The sequence below is a fragment of the Pongo pygmaeus genome, chromosome 12, assembly GCF_028885625.2.
Source record: "Pongo pygmaeus isolate AG05252 chromosome 12, NHGRI_mPonPyg2-v2.0_pri, whole genome shotgun sequence".
In the NCBI taxonomy this organism is placed as follows: Eukaryota; Metazoa; Chordata; class Mammalia; order Primates; family Hominidae; genus Pongo; species Pongo pygmaeus.
In genome coordinates, this window is record NC_072385.2 from 25,428,152 (window position 1) to 25,438,481 (window position 10,330).

Sequence of the window (10,330 nt, forward strand, 5' to 3'; positions counted from 1 at the left end):
AATCAGGATTCACCTCCAAGGAACAATGACCTCTGATTAAGATCTTGAAAATAAAGAGTTCCCTGCTGGCTGGTAAATAATGGGTTCATTTTGGAAAATCTCTACTTTTCATGATATAAATCAAAACTTGAAAATATATGTAACTGTAAATCAGTATCATAGGGAAATCATGAAAGCTGCTCATAATGTGTCTATATAACCTTGCACTTCTCTGTTATTATTTCAGGATCCAGTGGCGATATTGTGATGGCTTAGACTCCACTGTCCTGGCCTGTCACCTCGGGAGAGCCACCCCCATATCCTGTAGGTCTAGTCAGAGCCTCTTGTCCAGTGATGGATACACCTATTTCTATTGGTTCCTGCAGAAGCCAGGCCAGTATCCACAGCTCCTGATCTATTTTGTTTCAAACCGGGCCTCTGGAGTCTGAGACAGGTTCAATGGCAGTGGGTCAGGCACTGATTTCACACTGAAAATCAGCCGGGTGGAGCTGAAGATGTTGGGGTTTATTACTGCATGCAGGCTCTGCAGCTTCCTCCCACAGTGGTACAGCCCCATAGAGAAACCTCCTTTCTGGGGTGTCCCAGCTGCTCACATGCACTGCTTGTCTGGGAAGCAGCTCAGCAGGGTCTCTCAGTCTGCAGAAGAGGAGGCTGTTGGAGAATTCAGGACAGAGTTTGCTGCTGAGGACTATGGCCCAAGAAAGCCTCAGCTGCACCTCAGTCCCACATGTTAAGGCTCCATCAGCTGCCACATGTAGCCACCTGCTCTGGAAACAGCCAGCTCTGATGAAGGAAGAGTGAATGAAAGCTCATCCTCACCCTCCCCGTCTGGCCCACGTTTGTTGAGTCCATTTATTCGCAGAACAATCAGATCATGGATGTAGATGAGTGGTAACGTAAGTGAAATACATGTTGGAAACGACTGGTTTGGGGATAGTTTTATACATGGTAACAGTTGTTCATGTTGAGAAATTGCTATCTTCCCACTTTCCAAACTTTCTCTCTCCTTTACCACTCACACGAACCTGCCATCCCTAGTATTATGGTGGAGAAAGCATTCTGCACCAGCTATTTTTCACGGGAGTATGGCTAAGAATAATTAGTTATAATGTTTGATTTTTTTTTACTACTTATAGATTTTTAAAATCCAGGGTAAATATAAATCCTAATACCTAAATAGTTTGATTTACCTCAATTACCTTTTGCTGACTGAAAATGGAGTTCTTACAATTCCAAAAGTGGGGTTTGAAAATAAAAAAAATAACTCAGAAGGAAAACATAAAGTTTATATAATGTATTACAGGAACAATGCAGAATTGTATGAGATTTTTATTTTCTTCTCAAATTCTTAGAATTTTAAAAGTATTTTACCGACATAGTACTTTAGAGAGGAAATATTTAATACTACGTTGTCATAAAATCATTCAAAGAATGAATAAATGCACTATTTTTATATGACCCTATTTTTTTCCTGAAAATAAATCTGAATCGTCTATTTTAGTTGTAAATGCATAGAAAAATTATGCTCTTAATAGATTCTATTAACTCGTCATTTAGCATTAGGTATATCTCCTAATGCTATCCCTCCCCCTCCCACCACCCCACAACAGTCCCCAGAGTGTGATGTTCCCCACCCTGTGTCCATGTGTTCTCATTGTTCAATTCCCACCTATGAGTGAGAGCATGCGGTGTTTGGTTTTTTGTCCTTGCGATAGTTTGCTGAGAATGATGGTTTCCAGTTTCATCCATGTCCCTACAAAGGACATGAACTCTTCATTTTTTATGGCTGCATAGTATTCCATGGTGTATATGTGCCACATTTTCTTAATCCAGTCTATTGTTGTTGGACATTTGGGTTGGTTCCAAGTCTTTGCTATTGTGAATAGTGCCGCAATAAACATACGTGTGCATGTGTCTTAATGGGTGCAGCACACCAACATGGCACATGTATACATATGTAACAAACCTGCACATTGTGCACATGTGCCTTAAAACTTAAAGTATAATAATAAAAAAATAAATAAATAAATAAATAATAATAAAATAAATAAATAGATCCTATTGACAATAATGTTCTAAGTTTATATGCTTTCTTAATATGAGGGCTACGGTCTGATACATATCTGTATATATTTTGCCATGGAACTTTTAAACCTAACAAATGCTTTCTGTTAAAAAAGCAATAGTGCTTTCTTCACCATAACACTAGAGAGGGCAGTTTCGTGTGAGTGGTAAAGGAGAAAGTTGGGAAAGTGGGAAGATAGCAGTTTCCCAATATGACCAAGTGTTACCTTGTATAAAACTATCCCCAAACCAGTCATTTCTAACACGTATTTCACTTGTGTTACCACTTACCTGCTTCCATGATCTGATTGTTCTGCCAAATAAATTTACATGAACCGAATAATGAGTGATGTCTGTTACATGTGAAAACACAGTGTAGAAACACAAAAAGGCTCATTGAATCTGATGCAGGATAACAGCTTAAATTATACTTGAGATGATTTATGTCAAGATAACGGATTCCATAGGAAGTGCAATTAAAATTCCAATGTGTCATTTCTGTTAGGTTTAAAAGTTGCATGGCAAAATGTATATAGATATTTATTAGACCATAGCCCTCAAATTAAGAAACATAAGCACTTAATATGTTATTCAAAAGTACTAATTAATTTATCTTTGAGCCTAAATGTCATTACAGAATGCAGTAAAAGAAAATAAGATGTAAGTAGCAACAGCAGGAGATACAGCAATTCCATTGTCACTTTAGCCCTCCTGTGATTGACAGCACCTAGTCACCTTGAGTTTCTGCTTTTCTATGAGACAGAAGATAAAATCAAAATCCATTCAAGGTGGTTAGATATATTCTTAGGAAAAGCAAACAAATGTACAACCTACCTGATGCTGATATCCCAAAGGTCTATATTCTCAAGTCAAAATGGTGAAAAGTAAATGATTCCAAATCTGAAAGGAGAGAGATACAAGGAGAATCAGAGCATAATTAAATTTATTACAAAGAAACCTCAAAATATGGTGGACTAAATGTGACAAGATTTCTGTGTCTGTGCCATGGCAGTGCAGAGGCAGGCACGTGGCCTTCGTGGTGTGGGTGGCTCTGCTCCATGAGGTCACTCAGGTGGGCAGGAGGCACGACCACCCTGAGAGCACAGCCTTCCTCCTTCCTCACAGTCACTGCCCCCATGGTCATCCTCAACAGCATGAGGTGGAACCAAATGCAGAGAAAGCTGTTTTCTTCTAAGGATGAAAAATAAATACAGAAACAAATAAAACCTCTAGCTTTCCATCAGGGACAAATGTACTTTTGACTCAATCACAGATTTGAGAAATTTTCCATTGAATGGGTCTGCTGATAAACCCACATTCATTGTTTGTTTGTTTTAATCTGAAAATGTGTTTACATGATTCTTGAAGATATTCTTTGACAATAAACTTACATATGTGGTAGCCTATTTGAAGCTGTCATTTACTATTTCATCATTGCTGCTAAAAAGTCATTTGTTAAAAAATCTGTGACTCTAACTGTTCTTGTTTGAAAGGAATATGTCTTTTTAAGATACTCAGATTCCTTTTAAGCTCTTCATCTGGCCCTCCTTTTTTCTGATTCAATGTATTGTTTAATTTTTTACTTATGACTAATTAATCAAGTAATTTTCACAATCACAGAATCAAATGTCAAAGACCTGTTGCTATGTCAAAGACCTGTCTGAAGATGGCAAACACACTCCACAATAAACAAAAGACAACACCATGGTCTCAGGAACACTGGGAAAGTAGGAGTGCGGGTGTCCCATTATCAACAGGGAGCCCGAAAGTTAGAGGCGGGTCTTTCTTGTGACCTGGGCACCTGGGAGGAGCCACCCATGTGCTGAGTTGTGGGAACCTGCCCCATTCTCTGACACTGGAAGCAAGGCCCTGGCTGTGTCCCACCTGCTATGGACTGAATTGTGCCCTCAGATTCATGTCGAAACCCTAATTTCAATATGACTGTAGAAATTAGGGCTTCTAAAGATGTAATTGAGGTCATAAGGGGGGTCCCTGATCCAGTAGAATTCGTGTTTTTTGTTGTTGTTTTGTTTTGTTTGTTTGCTTGTTTGTTTGTTTCTGAGGCAGTCTCGCTCTGTCGCCCAGGCTGGAGTGCAGTGGCACGATCTTGGCTTGCTGCAAGCTCCGCCTCCTGGGTTCACACCATTCTCCTGCCTCACCCTCCCGAGTAGCTTGGACTACGGGCGCCCGCCACCACTCCCGGCTAATTTTTTGTATTTTTAGTGGAGAGGGGGTTTCACCATGTTCGCCAGGATGGTCTCGATCTCCTGACCTCGTGGTCTGCCTGCCTTGGCCTCAGGCCCAAAGTGCTGGGATTACAAGCATGAGCCACCGCACCTGGCGAATTCGTGTTTTTCTAAGATTCAGAGATCTCTCCTTTCTCCCTTCTCTCTCTATCTGCCTTTCGCTCTATGGAAAGGCTGTGTGAAGACACCGTGAGAAGGTTGCATCTGCAAACCAAGAAGAAGGTCTTTACCAGAAAGCAAACCCTGCTGGACATCGATCTCGGCTATTCCAGGCACCAGAAATATGAAAATTAAATTCTGTGGTTTCTGCCATCCAATCCAGTTTTTTTGGTGTGGCAGTGCAAGCCGACTCATCCACCTTTCCCACTCTCTCTGAGCAGGATCAGCCTCAGGAGACCCTCGTGGACGTGGGGACCTGGTGTTGCTCCTCTTCCTCCTGTTTTTCCAACTCTCTGGTGAAGAGGGAGAACTCGGGCTTCACCTTCAGTTTCTGTGCATTAAACATGAATTTAATGCAGAGTTTCTTTGCATTAAACATCCTTCAAGATGAAGTTTGTAGCCCATTTTGCTTGTTCATTAGAACTTAATCAAACTGAATGAAGTAGTTATTTAGAATTAACATTTGGGAATGTTCATATTTGTTCCCCACTTATGTGACAGTTGGGATATTGTGTGGTGCTCATCTCCAGGCCCCTCCCTGTGTTCCAGGAGACAGGGTCACTGTCACCAGCAGAGCCAGTCACGGAAATAAGTGTCCTAGCCTAGCTCTACGGGAAATAAGGGCTGACACTGATCTCCTGCTGGCTCCCACTGCCCCCTGGATACGATGCCTGCCTGGGTCAAGGGGGTGAGTCTGGACAGACGTCACTCTGGCCATCAACAGCCTAACTACCTTCATGACCTCCCGTTGTGAACAGAGTCCCAGAAGTTGCTTGAGCCATGAAAGTTGGACAGAGAAATCCCACATCACTGCAGTCCGAGGGGGGCTGTGAAAAGACCGTGGAGGGGTTTCATACTATGATCACGCAGCACTGAGCCATGGCTGCCACTCTTTGTCTGATGGGAGACCCCGGGGAAAGACCCACTCACACTGTGCTCTCGAGGTCATTTTTGTCACCATCTTGGTTCTAGCTGGTCTGGGCCAGTTTCTGTAGTGCATCCTATTTTGTCCAGTTCCTGTTTTGGTCAGCGTTGTCATGACCAATGTTGTGATCGGTGCTCAGAACACAAATCCTGATGATCTCTTACCTTCACTCGCTGCTTTCTGTGAATCAGATATTCTCATAAGGATCCTGTTGGATCCTGCTCGAATCAGGGGCCACACAGACCCTCACTGAGGGCTGAGGACCACAGGCATCTGAAGATAAGCAGAGATCCAGAGAATGATAGCCCCTGACTGTCCTCTGTACAGACAGCTTCTCCCCAGATGGCTGACGGCTATCTTTGGCTGTGTCCTTCTTTCTGAATAATAATGAGGGATAGAGCAGGTCTCTAAGCAAAACCACAACATTTCAGGGACAATGATACCTATGCAGGCCCTCCTATGTGTGCTGCTGTAACCTGGACATAGGTGGCACTGGATACACTTAGGGAAGTGAGGAGATTTATAATCAGAAGGAAGAAAGAGAGAACGAGAGTAGGGGAGAGAGAGAGAAGAGCATGTGATGTGTGTATAGTACCAACACTGAAGAGTCATTCTATAATGGTCTAGTGCTGAGTATGATGCTCAAATGATCAGGCTCTATTCCATGGAAACTGTACAGGTACCTTTCATAGGAAAAGAGCCTTTGCACATGAAATTAAGGATTATAAAACGGGCAGATTATCCTGTATTGACCAGGTGAGCCCTAAAGGGGCCTGTCTTTGTTAAATGTCATTTTTAAAAATCCTGCAGAAGAGAAGACCATCTGAAGACAGCAACAGAGATTGAAATGATTTGGACTCAAGCCAATGAAAGCTTAAGCCACCAAAGCTTAAAGAAGTAAAAAATAGACTTGCCCCTGGAGCCTCTGTAGCAGCTTTGTCTGATGACAGCCTGCTCCTGGCTGCTGAAACTGATGCTGGACTTCTGGCCTCCAGAACTATAATAAAAGAATATATTTCTGTTGCTTTAAGCTACCAAAGTTTTGGCAGTTTGTTACAGCAGCCCAAAAATACTAATACAAATGGGGCTTAGAATAAATCCAGCCTAAAGGTAGTATAATGATTGGGAATCTCCACATTTGATTCTCTAATGTTACACGTATTAGAAGATTTTTATGATGGAAATAGCATACAGGAAACCCCACAGTGTATACTGGAGCATCTGTTAGTTACAGAATAAATATTGATAATTCTTAGTAGAACCTGACATCTGGGTAGTAATATCTTATCTAGAATCTTCATTCTAAGATATTCAAGGATGCAGAAAAGGGGCCCTAAGTAGTCTTTTCATACATATATATGCATAGATACATTTCCTGGTGCATCAACTAGAGAAACCTTCAGGACAGCCCCTGATATCCTTGGTGCTACTTTTCACACATGAGTAAACTGTTCATCAGAGCAGAGGGGTGGTTTGCCCAAAGATACATGGCCAGCAATTATCAGGGCTGAGCTTGGAACCCAGCTTAAATATGTTCCTTCCACACAGCCATGTTTGTTCCATGGAGGAATGAATGACTTTTAAACTCAGAGAAGAGACAAAGACAGAAGGGTGGTGTGGAATTCTTAACACAAGCCCCTTGCCACTTCTGAACCTTGCCATGATTACCACAATTATAAACTCTGGCCTCTCTGCAGTTTTGCCCACATAGAAAAACTTCCTCAAAGTCTTTAAAATTTAAATGTCTTTCTTCAGATTTGAGGGCAGGAGCACATCTTGTATTGCCCTGAACACTTTGCATCTTTTCTACCATCCTCATCTCTCTGACCCAGCTCTTCACTCTCAAAATGTGTCCTATAAATCTGATTTCTTCTCCTAATGTGACAACAAATGAACAAATAGCCCCCTAATTTTCTCATATCCAGAGAACACAAGAGCTAATCACATACCCAGAGAGTATGAGAGTTTAAAGGATTTATCCAAGAGCTTTTACACATAAGAAGTATTCTGGTGCTAGCCCTCTTCACAGTGAAATGTCCTGTGTGTCTTGTGAAAATTGACACTAAAAAATGACAAGATAGAACCATTTTGAAGAACTGAGGGTGACCATTCCAAGATAATTCAGGTGTTTCCTAAATTTTCTGAATATTCCTATGCATTAAAAAAAAAAAAAGAATTGGCAAGAATTCAGACCATACTGTCCAAGAAAGAATGTTTTTCCGCTTTCTTAGGTTGGATCTTTCAGGGATAATGATGCCTATGCAGGCAGCATATTTATAATGCACAGGAAACACTGGGAGGAAACAAGGCAGTGAAGGAGGAAAGAAAGGAGGGACTCCAAAAGTCTCCTCAGCAAAGAGCTACCGCTGAGGATGACTGGAGCTCAAGCCCACGTGGAAACGGGAAAATGTCTCAGTATTATACCACCTGAGAAGAGAGGGAGCTGGGGTATATACACCTCTCCTGTCCTCACTGATTGAGGACTTTCTTAGAGGATGCTTATTCCAGGTGCTGTGAAAGGCCATGTGTGCAGGCAGGGCTGCCTTCTCCAGTTTGAGATAGAGCAGTGAGGAACAGATATGGCCTTGGGGAGTCAGCAGAAGTACAGCAAAGGGGAAAGGCAAAGGGTAGCAAGAGTGACTGCTACATTCACCTCCCTGCACAAAACAATTTGTGTATTTCAATCCAGAGCTGCTTCTCTCTGAACCTAAATCTTAGCAAGCAGTTTGCCAGTAATTTCCCTTGAAATTCAGGCCCCTGGAAAGCAGCAGGAGATCTGTGTACAGGCTATACCACTGTGGTCTGCTCACTCTTAGTGATGCGTGAGTAATGCTCCCTGAACTCCCCAGGTTCTAGTCTTCTCATGTCGATACAGTTGATTCCACTTCCCTTACTGCACAACCAGGCTGGGATGCCTGGGCAGAGGCAGATATGTGAGGTATAGGGGTTCAAATCTGTTTCCAAGTTTTATCCAGATTCAAAGTATTTCTTCACGTACATGGGCAGTGGCTTGGCAGGAGATGCAGATTCTCTCTCCTGGAAGTGAGGCAAGGAGGCTGGCATCTGAGTAAGGATGATGTCCCCACATACTGCTAAAGAGTCAAAGAGGAAAGTGGCATTGATGGTGCAGGGCAGGGACATGCACTGAGTAGCTGCTGCCCTCACAGAAGAGAAAGTGTTCACTGACTTGGCCTTTCCCCGGGACCTCTCCCTCCCCTGCTTTCCAGAAAGCCCGGTTTTTTGGGAGCTGTACGTGAACACCTGGGGACATTCCAGTGGGAAAGGCAGCTCAGAGCATTAGCAATGGTAAGTTACCTTGTTCTTCTTCCTGTGGAGACAATTGATCATATGGGTCACCAAGACGGAGGTGCTGTCCATTTAGTCCCTGGTTATTACAGAGACCTATAGTTCTGGATTATGGAAGATCTGTGAGTGGCACAGGCATTGAGGAATCACAGCATCATTATTGAGCATCTGCAGGGAATTGCTTGAAAATATACTGGTAATAAATGTTTAAGGTCACTACAAAATACCTTTGAATATTTAAATATGCTTCTGACAAAGACTTTTTTTCCCACATGAAACAATGGGAACAATGTGACAATCACAGAGGTGTTGTTACTATAACAAAGGGATTGTCGCTCCCACAATGTCCATTTAAATAACTTGAAGACCTGATAGCCCCACTCTCTAAGACATTATCAGACATTCCCTACAAATGGTCATACTCTCCTATATACTCCCGACACAACTCTAAAATATATTACTCCATGTACTCCTTAGGTTTGCATTAAATTTTGACTTTTTTTCCCCAAAATATCTCTTGTCGAAACAACGGATCTAGAGAGAAATACATTCCCTCCAGGCAAATCTATCAGGCCTGGTCTGACCTGGGACCCTGGGGACACTGCCCCTGTGCTGAGTTACCGAGATGAGCCAGCCCTGCAGCTGTGCCCAGCCTGCCCCATCCCCTGCTGATTTGCATGTCCTAGAGCACAGCCCCCTGCCCTGAAGACTTCTTAATAGGCTGGTCACACCCTGTGCTGGAGTCAGTGGCAGTCAGGACACAGCATGAACATGAGGATCCCCGCTCAGCTCCTGGGGTTCCTGCTGCCCTGTCTCCCAGGTAAAGAAGGACAACCCTGGGAATTTAGCCACCCAGTGTGCTCAGTACACCCTGGCTCTTCACGGAAATCCTCGCATAACATGGTGAAAAGTGTAAATATTTGTTTTTGTATTTCCAATCTGAGATGCCAGATGTGACATCCAGATGACCCAGCCTCCATCCTCCCTGTCTGCATCTGTAGGAGACAGAGTCACCATCTCTTGCCAGGCTAGTCAAAGCATTTACAACTATTTAAATTGGTATCAGCAGAAACCAGGGAACGCACCTAAGTTCCTGACCTATAGGGCATCCAGCTTGCAGAGGGGGATGCCATCTCAGTTCAGTGGCAGCGGATATGGAAGAGATTTCACTCTCACCATCAGCAGCCTGCAGCCTGAAGATTTTGCAACTTATTACTGTCAACAAGAGAGCATTTTCCCTCTCCCAGTGTGACAAGTCATAACATCAACCGCTGGGATAGCAGATGAGTGAGACTGGGTTGCCCCAGATGCTCCTCCTGGTGCCTCAATCTGCTGAGTTGTTTTCCAGATGCAGCCAAGTTTTGAAGGTCATCTGGAAATGTTGGTAAATTGTGATGAGGTGGCTCCTTTGCACCCACTCTTTCCTCCTCATCCCCAGAAGCAAAGACATGAAATATGAGTCCTGATTTAATAAAGAGATTTAGCCACCTGAGGAGTCTGTTATGGGATAATTGGAATTCTTATAGCAAAAGAGAAGCCACTCTAGCCCTTCCAAGCAGGAATTGTTTTAATTTATAAAATTAGTGTCTAAACTACAGCTTTCCAAGGCCTGGTTGATGTTATCCAGGGA

General features: G+C 43.0%; 1 gene segment (V, D, J or C); it reads left to right on the forward strand.

Annotated features, from left to right (window-relative positions):
* Nucleotides 1-9,465: 9,465 nt before the first annotated feature.
* On the forward strand, nt 9,466-9,952 carry LOC129030788 (immunoglobulin kappa variable 1-39-like). The segment is given in 2 exon segments: nt 9,466-9,520; nt 9,645-9,952. Coding segments are annotated over 2 exon segments (363 nt in total).
* Nucleotides 9,953-10,330: the final 378 nt, after the last annotated feature.